The 23,799-nt window shown below is 44.5% G+C and overlaps 1 protein-coding gene and 2 non-coding genes across 3 annotated transcripts; 2 read left to right on the top strand and 1 right to left on the bottom strand.

The window, feature by feature from the left end:
* The first annotated feature begins 7,749 nt into the window (after positions 1–7,749).
* Positions 7,750–10,065, top strand: LOC124696229 (ras-related protein RABH1b-like). The gene is made up of 6 exons (XM_047228986.1): positions 7,750–8,117; positions 8,219–8,289; positions 9,046–9,134; positions 9,405–9,516; positions 9,622–9,712; positions 9,849–10,065. The coding sequence occupies exons 1-6, from the start codon at positions 7,998–8,000 to the stop codon at positions 10,011–10,013; spliced, it is 648 nt and encodes a 215-aa protein (XP_047084942.1). The 5' UTR covers positions 7,750–7,997; the 3' UTR covers positions 10,014–10,065.
* Positions 10,066–10,226: 161 nt separating this feature from the next.
* On the bottom strand, positions 10,227–10,298 carry TRNAD-GUC. Its single transcript has one exon. It is a non-coding gene; the product is annotated as a tRNA-Asp (tRNA).
* A 378-nt stretch (positions 10,299–10,676) lies between these two features.
* On the top strand, positions 10,677–10,749 carry TRNAR-ACG. Its single transcript has one exon. It is a non-coding gene; the product is annotated as a tRNA-Arg (tRNA).
* Positions 10,750–23,799: the final 13,050 nt, after the last annotated feature.

Raw genomic sequence — 23,799 nt, 5'->3', positions numbered from 1 at the left:
GAGACTAGAAATCCCAGAAGTTCTCCTGCTGGGACGCCAAAGGAACACTTTGTCGGGTTCAGCTTGAGGCAGAATTTGTTGAGGTTGTCGAAGGTTTCCTTGAGATCCTCGATCAGTGTTGCCCCCTCTTTTGACGTTATGACGACATCGTCGATGTATACTTGCACGTTTTTCCCGATCTGTGTCGCCAAACACTTCTGCATCATCCTCTGATATGTTGCTCCCGCGTTTTTTAAACCGAAAGGCATTGTTCTGTAACAGAACACGCCGTAAGGTGTTATGAACGCTGTTTTGGCCTCGTCTTCTTCTTTCAATCTGATCTGGTTATAACCAGAATATGCGTCCAGGAAGGAAAGACGTTCATATCCAGCCGTGGAGTCGATAATTTGATCGATCCTCGGGAGGGGAAAGTGATCCTTTGGACAATGTTTATTGAGACACGTAAAGTCGACGCACATGCGAAGGACTGTCGTGTGTTTCTTCGGCACCATCACTGGGTTAGCTACCCATGTGGCTTCTGTAGATATCTCTTTGATAAAACCAGCTTCCTTAAGTCGATTTACTTCTGATAGCATAGCTTTGCGGTTTGGTTCCGAAAAACGCCGCAGAGGTTGTTTGATTGGTCTCGCTAATGGATCCAAGTTTAGGTGGTGCTCGGCAAGTTCCCTGGGTACTCCTGGCATGTCAGCTGGACACCATGCGAAGATTTTCCGAGTTCTCACGGAGGAACTCGACGAGCGCGCTTTCCTATGCGATATCCATGTCGTTTGCGATAGATGTCGTCTTTTTCGGGTCTGTCGGGTGAATCTGCACCTCCTTAGAATTTTTCTCGGAATTGAAAGTTGATTCTTTATTTGGCCTTCCAACGTACGGCGATACGTCGTAATCAGTCATGCTTTTTGACGCCAAATACTCAGCTTGCATCCCGAAAGTTTCTGATAGCCGATGAAAATCCTTATCACACTTATCGGCTAAGGCAAAGCTTCCTTTGACTGTGATTGGTCCCTTTGGTCCAGGCAACCTCCACAACAGGTATGTATAGTGTGGCACCGCCATAAATCTAGCATATGCTGGTCGTCCCAACAGAGCGTGGTATTGCGACGGAAAATCCACGACTTCAAATTCCAGCCTCTCGATTCTATAATTTTCTCGGGTCCCAAACTGAACGTCGAGATTGATCTTCCCCAATGGATAACTTGGTTTCTCCGGTGTGATGCCGTGGAACCATGTGTCTGTTGGCTTCAAGTTTGCTAAAGATATGTTCATCTTCCTCAATGTATCTGCATACATAAGGTTTAGGCTGCTGCCGCCGTCTATGAATACTCGAGAGACATCAAATCCTGCGATAACTGCTGCTTGGCGAGAATAAGTGCTGACTGCCACTGGTCGAGGAACTTGCTGCGGATGATGCTGCTATGGTGAAGCCAATATCTTGTCCCGACCAATTAAGATACTCAAGCTGTTGGTGGAGGCATTTTTTCTGCCATAAACACCTGTCGTGAGATTACTTTACGAGCTCTATTGGACGGCCTTCCCTTCTGAATCATCGACACCGCTCCGTTGGAGTTAGGATCAACATAAGGTGGTGGTGGAGGTGCTGCCGCTATTCTGAGCTGATGCCGATTGTCGTCTGTAATCGCGGGAGGAGGCGGCAAGTGAATCTCGCTTCTGGGTTCTCGGGGATTTCTCTGTGTTGCCCGCGCATTAGCGTTCTCTGCATACCTTAGCATTGCACGAAAATTTCGACGAGTCTTTCTGCAGGTGCCTCGACTGTCTTTTACCGTTGCTGTCGAGGAAAAAGTGCATTTGACACGGCCCATTCATCATCTCTTCAGGGGACACGAAAGGCCTTGGGAACCTAGGCCCGCTATTTTGCCTGTTGTTGCGAGAATCATCCCTGTTATCACCTCGCTGTTCACTGCTTCTCTGATAATCATCTCTGTTGTTTCCTCCTGTGTTTGCCCGAAAACCTGCCGAAATTTGCCCTGGAGCGTCATAGTTCGGGTACTGCCGAGGAAATCGTCGCCTCGGTTGATAGTTTCGACCACGGTCCTCCTCTGGCGACCTGTGCCGTTTGTTGTGGACAGCGTCTTCTCCATCTGCCCATCTGTTTGCTATCTCCATTAACGCAGATACTGTCTTTGGATTGGTCCTTCCTAAGTCCTCGACAAAATCTCCACACCTGATTCCTGCGACAAACGCATCTATTGCTCTCTCGTCAGATATATTTTCTGCCGAGTTTTTGATGATATTCCACCTTTGGATGTACTTTCTCATTGGCTCATCTGGCTTTTGTCGACATGCTCTCAACTCCTCTAACGACGCAGGTTTTTTGCACGTGGACCTGAAGTTCTTGACGAACACGTCCTCGAAATTTTCCCAGCTGTCGATAGATCCTGGAGTGAGTTTCTTTATCCAAGATCGTGCGGCTCCACTCAAATGCACCTGGATGCTTTGCATAGCTGTTGCCCTGGTTCCTCTGTGAGCTTCATCTGTCTCGAGATAATCAACTAGCCAATCCTCTGGATCTTGAAGGCCGTCGAACTTCTTGAAGTTGTCGGGTAACTTGAATCCTGAGGGGACTCGAGTTTTTCGGACTCTCCTCGTGAAGCATGGCAAGCCGCACATATCTTCGTCATTAAGCTCCGGAGATTGCCGATGATCTCGTCTGCTTTGCCGCGCTCTGTCGACCCTTGCTTGTGCTTGCTCGTGTCTCTTGCTCCACTTGGTCCTTCGAGTCTTGCCGCTGTTGCTTCTGCTGCGAGTCGTGGACTATTTTGCCGCGCCGCTCCTTCGGGAGGCGTTGATACAAACGCTGTCCCCATAGCTCCAACTCCTGCTACCGCCATATTGTATAGTGTCTCCCTTGGATCACCTGGAGGTGGTTTAGATGCGAGGATAAAAGCATGTGTCGCCATATACCCGAGCCTCCGGTGTCTTAGGGATGATGTTTCCTCTTGTATCTATCGACATGAAGGACATGTCGAGGTTTTGGACCAAGTGCTCTCTTTACGCTCGGGTATATGTTGCAACCTTGATCTTGCTCGTTCCGCGCCTCCCTGTGGCTATCACCCGAAGTTCTAGATTGTCGACTTAGATCTGCCCTTCTCTGCTAGATGCGGAAGCTGCCTCCTTTCTTCTGTTTAACTCAGTGTATCTGTTTTTCCAATTCTCTTGCAGCTCGTGCGAGCCTATATTGATATGCTTGCAATTCCTCTGGTGTGGCTGTGGTGGCCATTGGTTCTGAACCGTTCATAGCTCTCGCGGCTCTATCCCATGCTGCTTGCGAAAGCTGAACTCTGTCTCGCGGCTGCGGCCCGACGTATTTATTGCCCAGGCCTTGTCGCAGATTGGAGGGATCGACGTATGGATTTCCCAGATCGTCGAAAGCCTCAGATGTTTCCTCTTGATCTTCAATGGCATAAATCTGATGATACTTTGTACTCAGATCTATGTTGGGTTTGGTGACATCATCGTTGAGATTGATGAAGACCTTGCCCACTGTGATAGATTTGTCGATGAAGTCGTAACTGTCGACATTACTTGAGCCATCGCTTATATATGAGTCCATGAGATGACTCAAACGACATGTCGTTGAAGATCTTGGCGAGTTTCTCTCTTGCTCTGGTGCTGACGTAACGTGTCGACGAAGTTTCTTCTTCTCCTGACTCGGTTGACGATGTATAGCTTGAAAAATCAGAATCGACCGCCGACGATCCCGTCGAAATCGGAATTTCGACACGATACGATCCTTCCTTCTCGACGCGAAAGTGAAACCTTCCGAACGTCATCTCCATGGGCTCCGCCAGATACGCATATGCATCCAAACGGGAGGGTGGGTGAGGAACAAAATCGACAGGATCAGCAGCGATCTGTTTACCTCGATCCATTGCGTTGCTTGCGGTTGACGATGTCGAAGATCTTGGACGTGCCATCGAGATCAGATCCTTACGCCTCTAGTTCCCACAGACGGCGCCAATTGACAAGGTATCAACTTGTCAATGCCTATGGATTGTAGGCTAGGGTTTAGTTGGAAGTAGAGGGCAAGTAGATCTCGAAGGTTTCAGCCGAAAAGTACTCGACGATTATGAGAACTAGGGTTTGTAACAATGATTCGATGATCTCTTCGTCCCTCGACTCCCCCTTTATATAGGAGGCGGAGCCGAGGGTTTCATTTTGTACAAGTTACAGAGTCCGGGACGGTTTCTAACTCATCCCGCCAAATTACAAATAACACTTCCTATTACAACTCTAACTTTCCTTAATATATCTTGAGCTCCCGAATCTTCTTATTCTTCGGGTATTGGGCCTTCAGTAAACCCCGGGTACTATCTTCGGCAGGCCCATTTGGGATGCCTATGTCACAAAGCATGACCAACACCAGAATGCCATGGGTGTTAGGTACCTTACAATGTAATCTAGATTATTGACTCTAGTGCAAGTGGGAGACTGTTGGAGATATGCCCAAGAGGCAATAATAAAAGTGGTTATTATATATCTTTATGTTTATGATAAATGTTTATATACCATGCTATAATTGTATTAACCGAAACATTGATACATGTGTGTTATGTAAACAACAATGAGTCCCTAGTAAAGCCTCTTAACTAGCTTGTTGATTAATAGATGATTAGTTTCATAATCATGAACATTGGATGTTATTAATAACAAGGTTATATCATTATATGAATGATGTAATGGACACACCCAATTAAGCGTAGCATAAGATCACGTCATTAAGTTATTTGCTATAAGCTTTCGATACATAGTTACCTAGTCCTTTCGACCATGAGATCATGTAAATCACTTATACCGGAAAGGTACTTTGATTACATCAAATGCCATCTGCGTAAATGGGTGGTTATAAAGGTGGGATTAAGTATCCAGAAAGTATGAGTTGAGGCATATGGATCAACGGTGGGATTTGTCCATCCCGATGATGGATAGATATACTCGGGCCCTCTCGGTGGAATGTCGTCTAATTAGCTTGCAAGCATATGAATAAGTTCATAAGAGACTACATACCACGGTACGAGTAAAGAGTACTTGTCGGGAGACGAGGTTGAACAAGGTATAGAGAGATACCGATGATCAAACCTCGGACAAGTAAAATATCGCGTGACAAAGGGAATTGGTATCGTATGTGAATGGTTCATTCGATTACTAAGTCATCGTTGAATATGTGGGAGCCATTATGGATCTCCAGATCTCGCTATTGGTTATTGGTCGGAGAGAGTTCTCAACAATGTCTACATAGTTCACGAATCGTAGGGTGACACACTTAAGGTTTGATGTTGTATTAGTAGAACTTGAATATGGAATGGAGTTCGAAGTATTGTTCGAAGTCTCGGATGGGATCCCAGACATCACGATGAGTTCCGGAATGGTCCGGAGAATAAGATTCATTTATAGGAAGTCATTTTATCAGTTTGAAAATGATCCGGTGCATTTATGGAAGGTTCTAGAAGGTTCTAGAAAAGTCCGGAAGAAATCACTTTGGAAGGCGGAGTCCCGAAGGGACTCCACCTCCCATGGCCGGCCAACCCTAGAGGGGTGGAGTCCCGGGTGGACTCCACCAAGGGTGGCCGACCACCCCTCATGGAAGGGTGGGAGTCCCACTTGAGGTGGGAATCCCACCTTGGGTAGGTTTCCCTACACATGGAAGGTTTTGGGTTGGGGTCTTATTCGAAGACTTGTAGTCCAACACTTGGGGGTTCCACCTATATAAAGAGGGGCCAAGGGGAGGGGGCCGGCCACACCAAAGCCACCACCTTGGCCGCACCCCTTGGAGGCCGGCCACCCCCTCTCCCCAAACCCTAGCCGCCCCACTCCTCCACCTCTCCCGCAACGCTTAGCGAAACTCCGCCGGAGATCTCCATCGCCATCGCCACCATGCCGTCGTGCTGCCGGATTCAAGGAGGAGCTACTACTTCCGCTGCCCGCTGGAACGGGGAGAAGGACGTCATCTTCATCAACACCGAACGTGTGACCGAGTACAGAGGTGCTGCCCGATTGTGGCACCGTCAAGATCTTCTACGCGCTTTTGAAAGCGGCAAGTGATCGTCTACCGCAGCAACAAGAGCCTCATCTTGTAGGCTTTGGAAATCTTCAAGGGTGATTTTCGTTCATCCCCTCGTTGCTCCCATCTTCTAGATTGCATCTTGGCTTGGATTGCGTTCTCGCGGTAGGAAATTTTTTGTTTTCTATGCAACGAATCCCTACAGCCACGGCCTCGCCTTGCTCCGCTCGGCGGCCACCTCTACTCGCCTCCGGCCGGCCGCCACCGCCTTTCTCCGCCGCCGCGTGCCTGGCCGGCGTTGACCTGGGAGAGAGCACCGCAGTGAGGGAGACACGGGAGAGAGAGAGGTTAGCACAGGGGAGAGAGAGGGATTAGCACGCAGATCGAGACATTCCACCTCGTCCACGCTCATAATGGAAAACCTGGAAAATAGAGTTTCACTCATGACCCATGAAACATGTCCTCGTCTTTTAATCTTTGGTGTTCATTGACTAGCAATTAGTTGATCATAAATGTTGACGGTGGCCTAAAAATCCAATCTGGAGATTGTGGAGCATGTTTGTTGATAGGTGTGATAATAGAGTCGGCGAAGCATGGGGGTGAGAGAGGTGTGAAGTGAGACTGTGAGAGGAGGAAGAACATTGTTAGGTGCTCGTGGTAGTGACGCTCGAATAGAAAATAGCAGAGGTGATGCATGGGGGAGGCGCGATGGACATAGAGATGTTCCTGGCCCATGACTAGATAATGTAAAGTGCAAATTTTATACTTGTTAAAAATTTAAGAGGCCATAGGAATGCACGAGCATTCAGTGCAAACTTACTAGTTCCATAGAAATCATAAACATGTTTACGTAATATACCTACTACCTCTGTTCCAATGAATAAAGGCTTATATATTATTTTTCAAAAGATCAAAACAATTAAAGTTCAACCAAGTTTTTACATAAACTCATTAATATGAAAAATACAAAATTATTATTATTAGATACATCATTAATTATATTTTCATATGATATATTTAGAATATCATATTTGTTGATATATTTTTACTTTACTTGACGTGACTTTAGAAAAGTTTATTCATTGGAACGGATGGGGTATATTTAGCTTGCATCACTGCATCGATATTTTCATCCACTTGCTATGCTAATTATCATTGGGCTGGATGTTGTAAATAGTGGACCGACTGACAATCGTTGGATCACAAGTGAATAGACCAGATCTCTCGTATTTTTCAGTGTGAACCCGTACCGAATGTTCTAGAACTATTGGCAGTAAAGTTAAGCTTGCCATTTGGACCAGCAGGCTCGTGTCACGCGCAATTTCCGTTTAAGAATAGAGAAAAGACATGCGTCATTTTTTTGGTCAAGAAGAAGAAGAAGTCCATTACCACGACGGCAATTGGTGACAACATGTGGTAAATGAATGAAGGATGAATGAATGAACCAACAAAACTAGAAACGTTTTGTACAGTTTTTTTTTCGGCGATCCACTCCAGATTTTAACGTTTTGTTAGGTCGCTCCTTTTGCAACGCACTACTAATTTACTCGAATTATGGCAGGAAAAACACAACTGTCATTCACTGTCGAATTTTTTCGAGTACGAGTTCCGAACAAGAACAATCTTTGCTACGGTACTTGGTCGCGAAGAAAAAAATAAAACAGGAAGCTTTGAAGCAGTAGTGGTATTTGCATGGGTGGCCCGTCAACGCACGGGACTCCCTCCCCAGCCCGGCCGGGTTGAAAGTTGAACAGCTTCTTCTTCTTCTCGATCGTCTGTGGACCAACTCCACGTTATACAGCAAGCAAGGCTTTGGAAACGCCAAAAGTCGCCTCTCGCCTTCTCCGTTCAAAGCAATCTTCCTCCTCCTCCTTTTTCCCCTTCCTTGATCTCCAAACCGAACTGCTCCCAGCTCATCGACTCGATCAGGAGCACCAAGTCGATCGAATTCGATCTCATACTCGATCAGAAGCTCGTCATGGCGCCGTCGATCTCGGCGCTGGCCAAGTACAAGCTGGTCTTCCTCGGCGACCAGTCGGTGGGCAAGACCGCCATCATCACCCGCTTCATGTACGACAAGTTCGACGCCACATACCAGGTAACTGGTTTGTGATTTGGTTGCCTTGCTTAATTTGCTCGGCCAATTCTGAGTTTCTGACGATCTGCTTGTGGTGCTGGCCCGTGGGTGCATGGGTGCAGGCGACCATCGGGATCGATTTCCTCTCCAAGACGATGTACCTCGAGGACCGCACCGTTCGCCTGCAGCTATGGTATCCCGAATCTTTCCTTGCGCCAGCCTCCCCTGTTTTTGCCAAACTTTTCTTGTGCGATCGATGAGCAGTCCTGTCTTGCCCGTGGAATTCAGTTGGTGCACAGTTGCACATATCCAGCTAGTTATTTTCTGAGTTTCGTGAGTTATGCCATGCACTGTGTTACAATTAATACATCAGCGGAAATTCAATTCTTTTGCAGGTGCATATCCCTCCACCTAAAGAAAACATATTTTTAAATGTTAAATATTCCAACAAAAAAAATCGCGTATACACCTCGACGACCTATGTGTGTTCATACAGTTTTGCGAAAATCCGATATTTTCTGTGGTCGATATGAAAAGACAAAACATGTCTCACAAAAAGCTTTACTTTTAGCTCCAAATTTTGTCTTTTTTACACAGCTCAAAGAACAAGTCGATTTTTCATGAAAATACTTTGTGTGCATGCAGCATGTGAAAATGTACTTGAGAATTTTTTGTTTGAAATTTTTGAACATTTCAAAATATATCAAAGATGCATTTCAAAATAAAGTTCTTATATACACCCAAGAGCCAAAACATCAGCTAGGTCAGTACTGTTTTGAACATTAGCATGATCTCCAGAATATTTTTCTGATCACTACCTTTTCAAATTCTGTTTTGTAAAAAAAATAAGAGTAATTATGTTATACATAAGTACTTTTCCTGGCAAATCTATGTAGTCAATTGTTTTCCAGAAAATGGGCTGGAATTTTGAAAAGTTGATTGTGTGCAGGGACACAGCTGGACAGGAGAGGTTCAGGAGTCTGATTCCAAGCTACATTAGAGACTCTTCTGTAGCGGTGATAGTTTATGATGTAACTGGTAAGTTACCTTTCATCACAAAATTTATATATGACTGACTCACTATGCCTCTTAGTACTCTAATACTTTTATTATATATATCCCAACTTAGAGGAAATAGAATACAGTAAACAGACAATGTTCAGAGTTTGCACTACTTCAGCTGAGGGTATTTTGTTTCAGTGATAACTTCAACCACAGAACTTAATCTGACGAGTACTAATACTAAGAAAATAAACCAGCCTGTATCATCTTCGTGCATCCACGAACTCATCCATCCTTGATTTGCAGACAAGCAATCATTTCTGCATACATCGAAGTGGATCGATGATGTAAACACGGAAAGAGGTGGCGACGTGCTCATCATCCTCGTGGGGAATAAAACAGACCTCGTTGACCAGAGGTATGTCATTTGCTCTGAACTTGTGATAGCAATAGCAATAGCGTCAGTTCATTCAGGTTAGAAATGAAAACAATTGCACGAGCTTGACCTGAATGTCTCCATTAGGCAAGTGTCCACAGACGAAGGGGAAGCCAAGGCGAAGGAGCACGGCGTCATGTTCATCGAGACCAGCGCCAAGGCCGGCTTCAACGTCAAGGTCCCAACTTCTTTTTCCTTCTGTGAAATAAATAAATGTGCTATCACCTGGACAAGCAGAAACATTCTGCATCGTCAATTGTCTGTTCAGAACATCTGACTGAACACTGCTGCCGCGGAAAATCTGGACCCTGCAGGCGCTGTTCCGCACAATCGCCACGTCCCTGCCCGGAATGGAAGCTCTGTCGTCGGCGAAGCAGGAAGACATGGTGGACATCAACCTCAGGCCTGCCTCCGGACCAGCAGGTTCTCGCGCGGCTGCGGGGCAGCAGGAGCAGAAAGCAGGCGGATGTGCTTGCTGAGACCTCCGTGTTCTTCAGGGAAGCGGTTGACTTGACCAGGAATCCAGGATTGCAGCAGCATATACTAGTACTGAGTAATTTTGGGGGTAACTTTCGCGGGGTTTTTTTGGTTCCAGGGGAGATGTCATGGTATGTAGGGTACTACTACAACATTGTATTTATTTATTTTCAAAACAGAGATGCAAAATTTTGTGACGAATGAGAAAAAAAATTCGCCGTTGCCGGGGATCGAACCCGGGTCACCCGCGTGACAGGCGGGAATACTTACCACTATACTACAACGACTTGGTTGTTGCTACTTTTGGATACGTTGTATAATCGTTTGAGTCACGAGGTTCTGCAAAATGCAAGGGTGCTAACCTTTGGGTGCTTTCAGCCATGGATGCTTCCGTTAGTGCCATGTTTCTGCATTGAAATTCAGACTCTACAGTTACCTTGGTACTCCTTCGGTCCCTTCAGAAGAGAAAGAAACACCACCCATCATCAATGTATTCCAAGGACAATATTATCAAATGGATAGCTTGACATGGCTATTTTTATTAACCAGTTTCTCACTTTATGCTTTGGTTAATCCATGTTCAGCAAAATATTACTTTTATGTTAAAAGTGTTTGGTGGCAAGATATACGTTCGATTGTTCCAATGCCCGACAAAATACAACAACGACTCCGTGGCCCAATGGATAAGGCGCTGGTCTACGAAACCAGAGATTCTGGGTTCGATCCCCAGCGGAGTCGATTTTTATCCGAAATTGCTTTTTTTTTTTTTTTTTTTTAATCTTTCGATTGAATTCCTTATTACTGTACTTTTTTTTACAAAAATGGGAAGCTGCCGAGCATGCTGTGAACTGCCAAAAAACACAGCGGTCTGTCCACTTCAGAGGTTCCAGAGTAGGAGACATTGCTTGCGCCACAGTACGAGTAGCCGTACCGATGGAGCATTGGTCTCGAGAGCTTGTCCAGCTCGCTGGTTTACCGGAGCGGGGGGAACACTGATGTGATAGATTGATTACCTTTCAACGACGGACAGCGTCGCGAAATTGTCCAGATGACATGACCGGGGAGGAGAAAATGGCAGCCAATGGAGCGCGGGATGTGTTTCACGGACAGCGGCGGCGTGACGAACCCCGCCGGTCATTTCCCTGCCGCATGCGTGCTCGAGGATTGTGCACAGAGCTCGGCTCTGCAGACATCGATCGTCGGCCCCGTCCCATCCCGTCCTACCCACGATGCGGCAACCCCAGCACGTCGTTCGAGCATGTTGACGATGGATCGGCAGAGGACCTGCTTGAACGATTCGGGGTCGCCATTCGCCACCGGCACACGTATGCATGAACATGATGGATCATGCATCACGTCAATCAGAATCAACGGTAGTACGCCTGTCTGCTCGCGCGTTCCAGACATGAACAAGAGATGTCATGACCACCTCAGCGGAGGTACACGATGCAGAGTACACAACAACGCCGGTGGAGTAGAAGGGTGCTCAGCTCAGCCTGACCTCGCACAACGTACACATGGATTTTACTTCTACATGAAGAGCCAAATGTGCCACGATTTTGATAAATCAACTTTAGCATGAACTAAACATATTTTTTTTGAAAAAAAAGTCCGATATCTAACCCTTTATGGTACGCCAAACGTTTGTCTAGGTCACCTTGGCGGTACAAGCCTAACCCTACCCGGGTACCATGTGTAAGGCTATCGCCACAACCCTACCATACCACGCCTAAGCTTACCACTAGAACGTTTGGAGGTAATACAATGGGTTAGATCTGGTTTTGAAAAATCAAAATGGATTATTTCTGTCTAAACTTTCGCATATTTGTCAAAATTAATGTAGTGTGATATGTTGACATGTAAAGCAAAAAAAAAAAAAAAAAGGAGTCAATCTAAGGCACGGTCACATGTTCTTCGGAAATCGGCGACTACATCTTTGGTCATGTCTAATGACGAGAAAACATTTCTTCCGGCGCATATCATTTAGTACTAAGTATGTCTCCAGAAATAAATTTTGGGAGAACAAGTGGCTAGAGAATAACACACTCCATAAACAATATATAGTATTATATGACATTGTCCGTCACAAGAGACATACAATTCTCACCGTTTAGGATACCGCTCCACAAAATATGACGTTCAAACTGGATTTAATTGGTCCTAGGCTTATGGCAGGAAGTGCTCTATTAGGGCGGTTGGCAATGATCAATTTGTCACAACGGGACGATTTTTTTGTTCGATTCTTCAAGGGTATGGAAAATACTTCTGATTTGTATTCAGCACATGGTGTTGCAAATATTTTTTGCAACTAGTTACGTGCAATTGGTCACGGATTTAGAGTTTTTAGGGCTCATTTGATTCATATGATAGGAAAAGTGTAGAAATAGGAAAACATAGGATTGAAATATCATGCATACTTGAATCATATGGAAATATGAAATGTGTTTGATTGTAGAAAAAACATGAGATATAAACTAATATTTTTTCTGTAGGATTTGCGCTGCAACATTTCAATAGGATATGTTCCTACAAATCAAACAACTTGTGTAGGAAAATTACTTATAGAATCCAAAGCCTACAAAAATCCTATAAATCGAAGGGGCCCTTATTAGGGTGGGACTACTTGTTGTAGTATTGTTGTTTTTGGTTAAGTAGGAATGACATGGTTTTTAATGATAAAAAATCTTCGCTTGTGTGGGTCATCTGTCGATGTACCCATTTGCTACGTTCGTGACGTCTCTACACCCCCTGGAAAATTGAGACCTATTTATCAAGGTACTTATACGGTAAGCGAATATGATGGGGAATATTTTTATCCCACATGGATGATAACTAAATATTCAGATTGGACCTTGAGCATCCTAGGCGTTATATGAGCTACACTTGATGCATGTGTTTTGCCCCTTTTTTATGGTACAACTGTGTGCAACCTAGTTATGTTAAGGTTGGTGTAGGATCTTGAATTGTATCCGTGTGTGAAAGTGTATGGAGCCTCATGTATGGTTTTGGTAATTAATGATAATCCATATGGACTAATGTTTATATTAAGTTATTATATTTGTAGGGTTTGTCCATAGACAATGTTTGAACCATACGTTGACTTTAAGGTTGCAAGAAGAAGATCAAGTGACAAGTGAAAGAACATCTCTCATATTATGTTTTGTGTGTTTGATGTCAATGTATGTGATACACTAATGGTTGTTTAAGTGGTTCAGGGATTATATAGATACATTTTTATGTGTGATTGGATGTGGTCAGCTCTGTCAAAAAGATGCAGCAAAAAGGTCATGAGGCCGGATAATCCGGGCCGGATATTTCCAAAATATCCGGCCCCCAGTTTTTCGGCTAAGGACTTGAGGATCTGCGGCTCAGTATGCTTCTGGTTAGGGGCCGGACATTTGCCCGGATATTGTCCCGGTTTTGTCCCAAGGCCGGATTATCCGGGCCGGACATTTCGGAAATATCCGGCCCCTCGAAAAATGGCTAAGGACCTGAAGAAAAGCAAGTCTGATGTGAGGCCGGACATTTGGCCGGACATTGTCGCGGTTTTGTGCTTGAGGCCGGATTTTCCGGGGGGGGCGGATTATCCGGCCCTTACTTAGGCCGGATTATCCGGCCCCCCGGAAGGCTCAACGGCTGGATTTTGGGAGGGGTATTTATACCCCTCTTCTTCTTCCTTCCTCCTTTGCTCAATCATTGCACAAGAAATCTGCCAAGCTTCACCTCCATTAGAGCCTGATGTCTACCCCCCCTCCTTTTCCTGTAGACAGTGTTGGGCCTCCAAGAGCAGAGGTTTGTAGGACAGCTGCAAGTTTTCCCTTAAGTGGATCACCCAAGGTTTATCGAACTCAGGGAGGAAGAGGTCAAAGATATCCCTCTCATGCAACCCTGCAACCACAAAGCAAGAAGTCTCTTGTGTCCCCAACACACCTAATAGGTGCACTAGTTCGGCGAAGAGATAGTGAAATACAGGTGGTATGAATAAGTATGGGCAGTAGCAACGGTGCCGTGAAAATAGCTTGCCGGCGTGTAGTTGATGGTGGTAGTATTGCAGCAGATAGTAACGCAGTAAAACGAGTAAACAAGCAGCGATAGCGATATTTAGGAACAAGGCCTAGGGATCATACTTTCACTAGTGGACACTCTCAACATTGATCGCATAATAAATAACTCTTTCTCATATGTGCTACATACACTCTTTTGTTGGATGATGAACACATTGCGTAGGATTACACGAACCCTCAATGCCGGAGTTAACAAGCTCCACAATAATGTTCATATTTAAATAACCTTAGAGCATAATAGATCATTGCAAAATAAACCAAGAACTAACATAGTGCACGCACTGTCCACATTACACTATGAAGGAGGAATAGATCACATCAATACTATCATAATGATAATTAACTCCACAATCTACAAGAGATCATGATCATAGCCTACGACAAGAACCACATGGTGCACACACTAGTCACCTTTACACCATGCAGGAGGAATAGACTACTTTAATAACATCACATGAGTAGCACACAACTAGTAGCGATACAAAGCTCATATGAATCTCAATCATGTAAAGCAGCTCATGAGATCATTGTATTGAAGTACATAGGAGAGAGATTAACCACATAGCTACCGGTACAGCCCCGAGCCTCGATGGAGAACTACTCCCTCCTCATGGGAGCAGCAGCGGTGATGAAGATGGCGATGGAGATGGCAGCGGTGTCGATGGAGAAGCCTTCCGGGGGCACTTCCCCGTCCCGGCGGCGTGCCGGAACGGAGACTCCTGTCCCCCGGATCTTGGCTTCGCGATGGCGGCGGCTGCGGAAGGTTTACGTGGGTTTCGTCCAACGTGATAGGGTTTTCGCGACGGAGGCTTTAAATAGGTGGAAGGGCAGCCTTGGAGGGGCCCGGGGCCACCACACCATAGGGCGGCGCGGCCCCCCTCCGGCCGCGCCGAGGTGTAGTGTGGGGCCCCCGGGGCTTCCCTCCGGCGGCTCTCGGGTGTTCTGGATGCTTCCGGGCAAAATAGGAACCCGGGCGTTGATTTCGTCCGATTCCGAGAATATTTCGTTACTAGGATTTACGAAACCAAAAACAGCGAGAAAACAGGAACCGGCACTTCGGCATCTTGTTAATAGGTTAGTTCCGGAAAATGCACGAATATGACATAAAGTGTGCATAAAACATGTAGATATCATCAATAATGTGGCATGGAACATAAGAAATTATCGATACGTCGGAGACGTATCAGCATCCCCAAGCTTAGTTCTGCTCGTCCCGAGCAGGTAAAACGATAACAAAGATAATTTCTGGAGTGACATGCCATCATAACCTTGATCATACTATTTGTAAAGCATATGTAGTAAATGCCGCGATCAAAACAATGTATATGACATGAGTAAACAAGTGAATCATATAACAAAGACTTTTCATGAATAGTACTTCAAGACAAGCATCAATAAGTCTTGCATAAGAGTTAACTCATAAAGCAATAATTCAAAGTAAAGGTATTGAAGCAACACAAAGGAAGATTAAGTTTCAGCGGTTGCTTTCAACTTATAACATGTATATCTCATGGATATTGTCAACATAGAGTAATATAATAAGTGCAATATGCAAGTATGTAGGAATCAATGCACAGTTCACACAAGTGTTTGCTTCTTGAGGTGGAGAGAAATAGGTGAACTGACTCAACAATGAAAGTAAAAGAATGGTCCTCCATAGAGGAAAAGCATCGATTGCTATATTTGTGCTAGAGCTTTGATTTTGAAAACATGAAACAATTTTGTCAACGGTAGTAATAAAGCATATGTATCATGTAAATTATATCTTACAAGTTGCAAGCCTCATGCATAGTATACTAATAGTGCCCGCACCTTGTCCTAATTAGCTTGGACTACCGGATCATCACAATGCACATGTTTTAACCAAGTGTCACAAAGGGGTACCTCTATGCCGCTCGTACAAAGGTCTAAGGAGAAAGCTCGCATTGGATTTCTCGCTATTGATTATTCTCAACTTAGACATCCATACCGGGACAACATAGACAACAGATAATGAACTCCTCTTTTATGCATAAGCATGTAACAACAATTAATAATTTTCTCATATGAGATTGAGGATATATGTCCAGAACTGAAACTTCCACCATGGATCATGGCTTTAGTTAGCGGCCCAATGTTCTTCTCTAACGATATGCATGCTTAACCATAAGGTGGTAGATCTCCCTTACTTCAGACAAGACGAACATGCATAGCAACTCACATGAAATTCAACAAAGAGTAGTTGATGGCGTCCCCGAGTGAACATGGTTATCGCACAACAAGCAACTTAATAAGAGATAAAGTGCATAAGTACATATTCAATACCACAATAGTTTTTAAGCTATTTGTCCCATGAGCTATATATTGCAAAGGTGAATGATGGAATTTTAAAGGTAGCACTCAAGCAATTTACTTTGGAATGGCGGAAAATACCATGTAGTAGGTAGGTATGGTGGACACAAATGGCATAGTGGTTGGCTCAAGTATTTGGGATGCATGAGAAGTATTCCCTCTCGATACAAGGTTTAGGCTAGCAAGGCTATTTGAAACAAACACAAGGATGAACCGGTGCAGCAAAACTCACATAAAAGACATATTGAAAACATTATAAGACTCTACACCGTCTTCCTTGTTGTTCAAACTCAATACTAGAAATTATCTAGACTTTAGAGAGACCAAATATGCAAACCAAATTTTAGCATGCTCTATGTATTTCTTCATTAATGGGTGCAAAGCATATGATGCAAGAGCTTAAACATGAGCACAACAATTGCCAAGTATCACATTACCCAAGACATTTATAGCAATTACTACATGTATCATTTTCCAATTCCAACCATATAACAATTTAACGAAGAAGAAACTTCGCCATGAATATTAAAAGCTAAGAACACATGTGTTCATATGCAACAGCGGAGCGTGTCTCTCTCCCACACAAGCATGATGTAATCCAATTTATTCAAACACAAACAAAAATAAGAAACATACAGACGCTCCAAGCAAAGCACATAAGATGTGACCGAATAAAAATATAGTTTCAAGAGAAGGAACCTGATAATGTTGTCGATGAAGAAGGGGATGCCTTGGGCATCCCCAAGCTTAGACGCTTGAGTCTTCTTGATATATGCAGGGGTGAACCACCGGGGCATCCCCAAGCTTAGAGCTTTCACTCTTCTTGATCATAGTATATCATCCTCCTCTCTTGACCCTTGAAAACTTCCTTCACACCAAACTTCTCATAAACTTCATTAGAGGGGTTAGTACATAATCAAAAACTCACATGTTCAGAGGTGACACAATCATTCTTAACACTTCTGGACATTGCTCAAAGCTACTGGAAGGTAATGGAACAAAGAAATCCACCCAACACAGCGAAAGAAGCAATGCGAAATAAAAGGCAGAATCTGTCAAAACAGAACAGTCCGTAAAGAAGAATTTTTAATAAATACTTCCGTTGCTCAGATCAGAAAACTCAAAACTAATGAAAGTTGCGTACATATCTGAGGAACACGCACGTAAATTGGCAAATTTTTCTGAGTTACCTACAGAGAAAACAGCCCAGATTCGTGACAGATAGAAATCTGTTTCTGCGCAGAAATCCAAATCTAGTATCAACCTTCGATTAGAGGCTTCACTTGGCACAACAAAACGCAAAACTAAGATAAGGAGAGGTTGCTACAGTAGTAAACAACTTCCAAGACACAAATATAAAACAAAGTACTGTAGCAAAATAACACATGGGTTATCTCCCAAGAAGTTCTTTCTTTATAGCCATTAAGATGGGCTCAGCAGTTTTAATGATGCACTCGCAAGAAATAGTATTTGAAGCAAAAGAGAGCATCAAGAGGCAAATTAAAAACACATTTAAGTCTAACATGCTTCCTATGCATAGGAATCTTGTAAATAAACAAGTTCATGAAGAGAAAAGTAACAAGCATAGGAAGATAAAACAAGTGTAGCTTGAAAAATTTCAGCACATAGAGAGGTGTTTTAGTAACATGAAAATTTCTACAACCATATTTTCCTCTCTCATAATAACTTTCAGTAGCATCATGAGAAAACTCAACAATATAACTATCACATAAATCATTCTTATCATGAGTCTTATGCATAAAATTATTACTCTCCACATAGGCATAATCAATTTTATTAGTTGTAGTGGGAGCAAATTCAACAAAGTAGCTATCAAATATAGGAGGAATATTGTAATCATAATCAAATTTATCCTCCATAACAGGTGGCAACAAATGACTACTATCATTATAATCATCATAAATAGGAGGCAAAGTGTCATCAAAGAAAATTTTCTCCTCAATGCTTGGGGGACTAAAAAGATCATGAAAACCAGCTTCCCCAAGCTTAGAACTTTCTATATCATTATCAACAATGGTGTTCAAAGCGTTCATACTAATATTACTACCAAAGCATGCAAATAAGATTCCATAGGTTTTTTAATTTTCGCATCAAACAATCCATGTTTTAAATCAGGAAATAGCATAAGAAGCTCATTCTTGTCCATTATGCCAAACTAGTGTAAACAAGAAACAAAAAGATGCAATTGCAGGATCTAAAGGAAATAGCTTCGAGTACTTACAATGGCACCGGAAAATAGCTTAGTAGCCGAGATCCGGAGTGTGAGTACCTTTTACCTTTCCTCCCCGGCAACGGCGCCAGAAAATAGCTTGATGTCTACCCCCCTCCTTTTCCTGTAGACAGTGTTGGGCCTCCAAGAGCAGAGGTTTGTAGGACAGCAGCAAGTTTTCCCTTAAGTGGATCACCCAAGGTTTATCGAACTCAGGGAGGAAGAGGTCAAAGATATTCCTCTCATGCAACCCTCGCAACCACAAAGCAAGAAGTCTCTTGTGTCCCCAACACACCTAATAGGTGCACTAGTTCGGCGAAGAGATAGTGAAATACAGGTGGTATGAATAAGTATGGGCAAGTAGCAACGGTGCCGTAAAATAGCTTGTCGGCGTGTAGTTGATGGTGGTAGTATTGCAGCAGTAGTAACGCAAGTAAAACAAGAAACAAGCAGCGATAGCGATATTTAGGAACAAGGCCTAGGGATCATACTTTCACTAGTGGACACTCTCAACATTGATCGCATAATAAATAACTCTTTCTCATATGTGCTACATACACTCTTTTGTTGGATGATGAACACATTGCGTAGGATTACACGAACCCTCAATGCCGGAGTTAACAAGCTCCACAATAATGTTCATATTTAAATAACCTTAGAGCATAATAGATCATTGCAAAATAAACCAAGAACTAACATAGTGCACGCACCGTCCACATTACACTATGAAGGAGGAATAGATCACATCAATACTATCATAATGATAATTAACTCCACAATCTACAAGAGATCATGATCATAGCCTACGACAAGAACCACATGGTGCACACACTAGTCACCTTTACACCATGCAGGAGGAATAGACTACTTTAATAACATCACATGAGTAGCACACAACTAGTAGCGATACAAAGCTCATATGAATCTCAATCATGTAAAGCAGCTCATGAGATCATTGTATTGAAGTACATAGGAGAGAGATTAACCACATAGCTACCGGTACAGCCCCGAGCCTCGATGGAGAACTACTCCCTCCTCATGGGAGCAGCAGCGGTGATGAAGATGGCGATGGAGATGGCAGCGGTGTCGATGGAGAAGCCTTCCGGGGGCACTTCCCCGTCCCGGCGGCGTGCCGGAACAGAGACTCCTGTCCCCCAGATCTTGGCTTCGCGATGGCGGCGGCTCTGGAAGGTTTCTGTGGGTTTCGTCCAACGTGATAGGGTTTTCGCGACGGAGGCTTTAAATAGGCGGAAGGGCAGCCTTGGAGGGGGCCTGGGGCCACCACACCATAGGGCGGCGCGGCCCCCCCTCTGGCCGCGCCAGGGTGTAGTGTGGGGCCCCCAGGGCTTCCCTCTGGCGGCTCTCGGGTGTTCTGGATGCTTCCGGGCAAAATAGGAACATGGGCGTTGATTTCGTCCGATTCCGAGAATATTTCATTACTAGGATTTCTGAAACCAAAAACAGCGAGAAAACGAGAACCGGCACTTCGGCATCTTGTTAATAGGTTAGTTCCAGAAAATGCACGAATATGACATAAAGTGTGCATAAAACATGTAGATATCATCAATAATGTGGCATGGAACATAAGAAATTATCGATACGTCGGAGACGTATCAGAGCCACCTCAAGAACACAAGATTTGCAAGATCTCCTTCCTCCCCCAACCAAAGCTCTTGATCTTTGGAGATTCGAAGGAGAAGACACCGATCTACATCCTCACCGAAGTGTTTTTCATTTCCCCCTCATTTTTTTGAGGGATCTCATGCTAGTGTTCCTATTTGGTTCCCTAGTTGATTTGTGTTGATGTGTTGTTGTTGATTGTTGTATTGTTACAGATTTGGGAGCCTCCAATTCAGTTGTGGATGTGTGCCCCAAGAACCTTGTAAAGGCCCGGTTTCCGCCTCGAGGAAATCCCTTAGTGGAAGTGGGGTAGGCCTTCGTGGCGTTGCTCACAGGAGATCTGAGTGAAGCCTTCGTGGCTGTTGGTTTGGCTTTCGTAGCAACCACACTCCTCCAAACGTAGACGTACCTTCTTGCAAAGGAAGGGAACTACGGGAATCATCTCCGTGTCATCGCGTGCTCCACTCTCGGTTACCTCTATCCTATTCTATCTCTTATATTGTGTAGCTATATCTTGCTTAGTTGCTTATCTTGTCATATAGGTAAATTCACTTAGTTGCATATCTAGAGAATTTACCTTTGTGTCAAGCCTAAATTGAAAAAGAACTAAAAATTGGTTATCACCTATTCACCCCCCCTCTAGGTGCGGCATACGATCCTTTCAATTGGTATCAGAGCCTCGGCTCTTATTTCGGGCTTAACCGCCTAAGAGTATGCCGGACGATGGGCCTACGGAAGAGGCCGCTAAGATGGTCTCCATGGATGACATCAATTCGTTGAGGTCCTCCATGGAAGCTCAAATGGAAAGCATGAGAAAGATGATTTCCGAGCTTTTGACTCCGGTCCTTCCTAGGGCTCCCGTAGTAGAGGTAAAGGACACGGGTGTGTGATGTCTACTTCCCCCTCCTTTTCCTGTAGACAGTGTTGGGCCTCCAAGAGCAGAGGTTTGTAGAACAGCAGCAAGTTTTCCCTTAAGTGGATCACCCAAGGTTTATCGAACTCAGGGAGGAAGAGGTCAAAGATATCCCTCTCATGCAACCACTGCAACCACAAAGCAAGAAGTCTCTTGTGTCCCCAACACACCTAATAGGTGCACTAGTTCGGCGAAGAGATAGTGAAATACAGGTGGTATGAATATATATGAGCAGTAGCAACGGTGCCGAGAAAATAGCTTGCTGGCGTGTAGTTGATGGTGGTAGTATTGCAGCGAGTAGTAACACGGTGAAACGAGTAAACAAGCAGTAGTAACGCAGCAGTATTTAGGAACAAGGCCTAGGGATTACACTTTCACTAGTGGACACTCTCAACATTGATCACATAACAGAACAGATAAATGCATACTCTACACTTTTGTTGGATGATGAACTCATTGCGTAGGATTACACGAACCCTCAATGCCGGAGTTAACAAGCTCCACAATTATGTTCATATTTAAGTAACCTTATAGTGTAAGATAGATCAAAAGACTAAACCAAGTACTAACATAGCATGCACACTGTCACCTTCATGCATATGTAGGAGGCATAGATCACATCAATACTATCATAGCAATAGTTAACTTCGCAATCTACGAGAGATCATGATCATAGCATAAACCAAGTACTAACACGGTGCACACACTGTCACCTTTACACACGTGCAGGAGGAATAGAACTACTTTAATAACTTTGCTAGAGTAGCACATAGATAAATTGTGATACAAACTCATATGAATCTCAATCATGTAAAGCAGCTCATGAGATTATTGTATTGAGGTACATAGGAGAGAGATGAACCACATAGCTACCGGTACAGCCCCGAGCCTCGATGGAGAACTACTCCCTCCTCATGGGAGCAGCAGCGGTGATGAAGATGGCGGTGGAGATGGCAGCGGTGTCGATGGAGAAGCCTTCCGGGGCACTTCCCCGCTCCGGCAGCGTGCCGGAACAGAGACTCCTGTCCCCCAGATCTTGGCCTCGCGATGGCAGCGGCTCTGGAAGGTTTCTGTGGTTTTCGTCGAACGTCTCAGGGTTTTCGATCCAGGGGCTTTATATAGGCGAAGAGGCGGCGCAGGAGGGTCGAAGGGGCGACGACACCATAGGGCGGCGCGGCCAGGGGGTGGGCCGCGCCACCCTATCATCTGGGGGCCCAGTGCCCCCCCTCTGGTCCTTCCCGGGTGTTCTGGATGCTTTCGATGAAAATAGGAACTTGGGCGTTGATTTCGTCCGATTCCGAGAATATTTCGTTACTAGGATTTTTGAAACCAAAAACAGCAGAAAACAGGAACTGGCACTTCGGCATCTTGTTAATAGGTTAGTTCCAGAAAATGCACGAATATGACATAAAGTGTGCATAAAACATGTAGATAACATTAATAATGTGGCATGGAACATAAGAAATTATCGATACGTTGGAGACGTATCAGTGTGTTAGAAGAGGGAGGTGCTTCGGTATTACCCTCATCTACCAAACCCGTGGATGGTGATAACTCAACTAGTGGAGGTGAGAGCTACAATCGAGTGGCTCCACCTTTCCTATCTCCCGATATACCGGTTCCCCATCCTCATATGAACATTCGGGGTGACCCACCTAAGTTTTCCATTGATAATTTCGATACTTGGCAATTTGAGTTTCGCTCTCATGTTTGCAGTGCCTCCAATGAACCTTGGAGAATCATCTTGGAAGGCTTCAAGCCATACAACCCCGACAAGTTGACTAGAAGAGAAGCGGTTGATAGTCAACTCAACAACACCGCCTTGCACATGATTCAAACTAGTGTGGGGACAAAGGACTTGCATCGTGTTCGGAACTACACCACCGCCAAGGAAGCTTGGGATGGTTTGGCCGCTAGTTGCATTGGAAGTGAGAGCACGAGGAGGAACAAGTATAATGCTCTTAAGAATCAAGCCGGAGGTTTCATGAGGCTACCGGATGAAGATCATGAAGTCATGTATCGAAGACTTCTCACCGTTGCCGATGCCTTCCGGCTTATTGGTGCCACCCACATCAATGACTCTTGGATCAAGGAGAAGTACATTGAATGCATGATGCCGTTTGTACCCATTGATGTCAAGACTCTTGTCGGGAGAGAATGCTATTCCTCTCTCACTTCTCAACAAGTCATGCACGAGATGCAAGCTCTCAAGGTGCTTGAGGAAAACTCTCATGATTCTCGCAATCGAGCTCTTGGGATGACAAAAGGGTCCAACCTTGCCTTGGCGGTCAACTCCGTTGAAGAAGTGTTTCCTCAAGAATCTTATAGGGCATCTTGGAGTATGTCCTATCCGGAAGACTTGGAACACCACTACCATGACCACATGGCATTCCATGCTAACTCTTTTGGGTTGACCCATCCAAGGCCAAGGAAGACAACATCAAGAGAAACAACTCAAGAGGGCCCACAAGTTCGGGCCCAAGGACAAGATCGTGCTACAATTGTAATGACAAGCGTCATTTCATTGCCGAGTGCCCCTATGAGAATAGGGAGAATCATGGTGGAAGGCTCATTCCCAAGGACAAGAGCAAAGATTCAAAGGGCAAATATTCAAAAGCCCCCAAGAAGAA

Source organism: Lolium rigidum, chromosome 3 (assembly GCF_022539505.1).
Source record: "Lolium rigidum isolate FL_2022 chromosome 3, APGP_CSIRO_Lrig_0.1, whole genome shotgun sequence".
Classification (NCBI taxonomy): domain Eukaryota; kingdom Viridiplantae; phylum Streptophyta; class Magnoliopsida; order Poales; family Poaceae; genus Lolium; species Lolium rigidum.
Note: the sequence above shows the minus strand (reverse complement) of the source record. Positions and strands in the feature narration are given on the sequence as shown.

What these genes read in the sequence shown, in the direction of transcription:
- LOC124696229 (XM_047228986.1), top strand. Translation starts at nt 7,998, where the DNA reads ATGGCGCCGTCGATCTCGGCGCTGGCCAAGTACAAGCTGGTCTTCCTC. An exon ending in GATAGTTTATGATGTAACTG is followed by an intron (nt 9,135 to 9,404) that starts GTAAGTTACCTT and finishes CTTGATTTGCAG; the next exon opens with ACAAGCAATCATTTCTGCAT. An exon ending in AGGCCGGCTTCAACGTCAAG is followed by an intron (nt 9,713 to 9,848) that starts GTCCCAACTTCT and finishes TGGACCCTGCAG; the next exon opens with GCGCTGTTCCGCACAATCGC.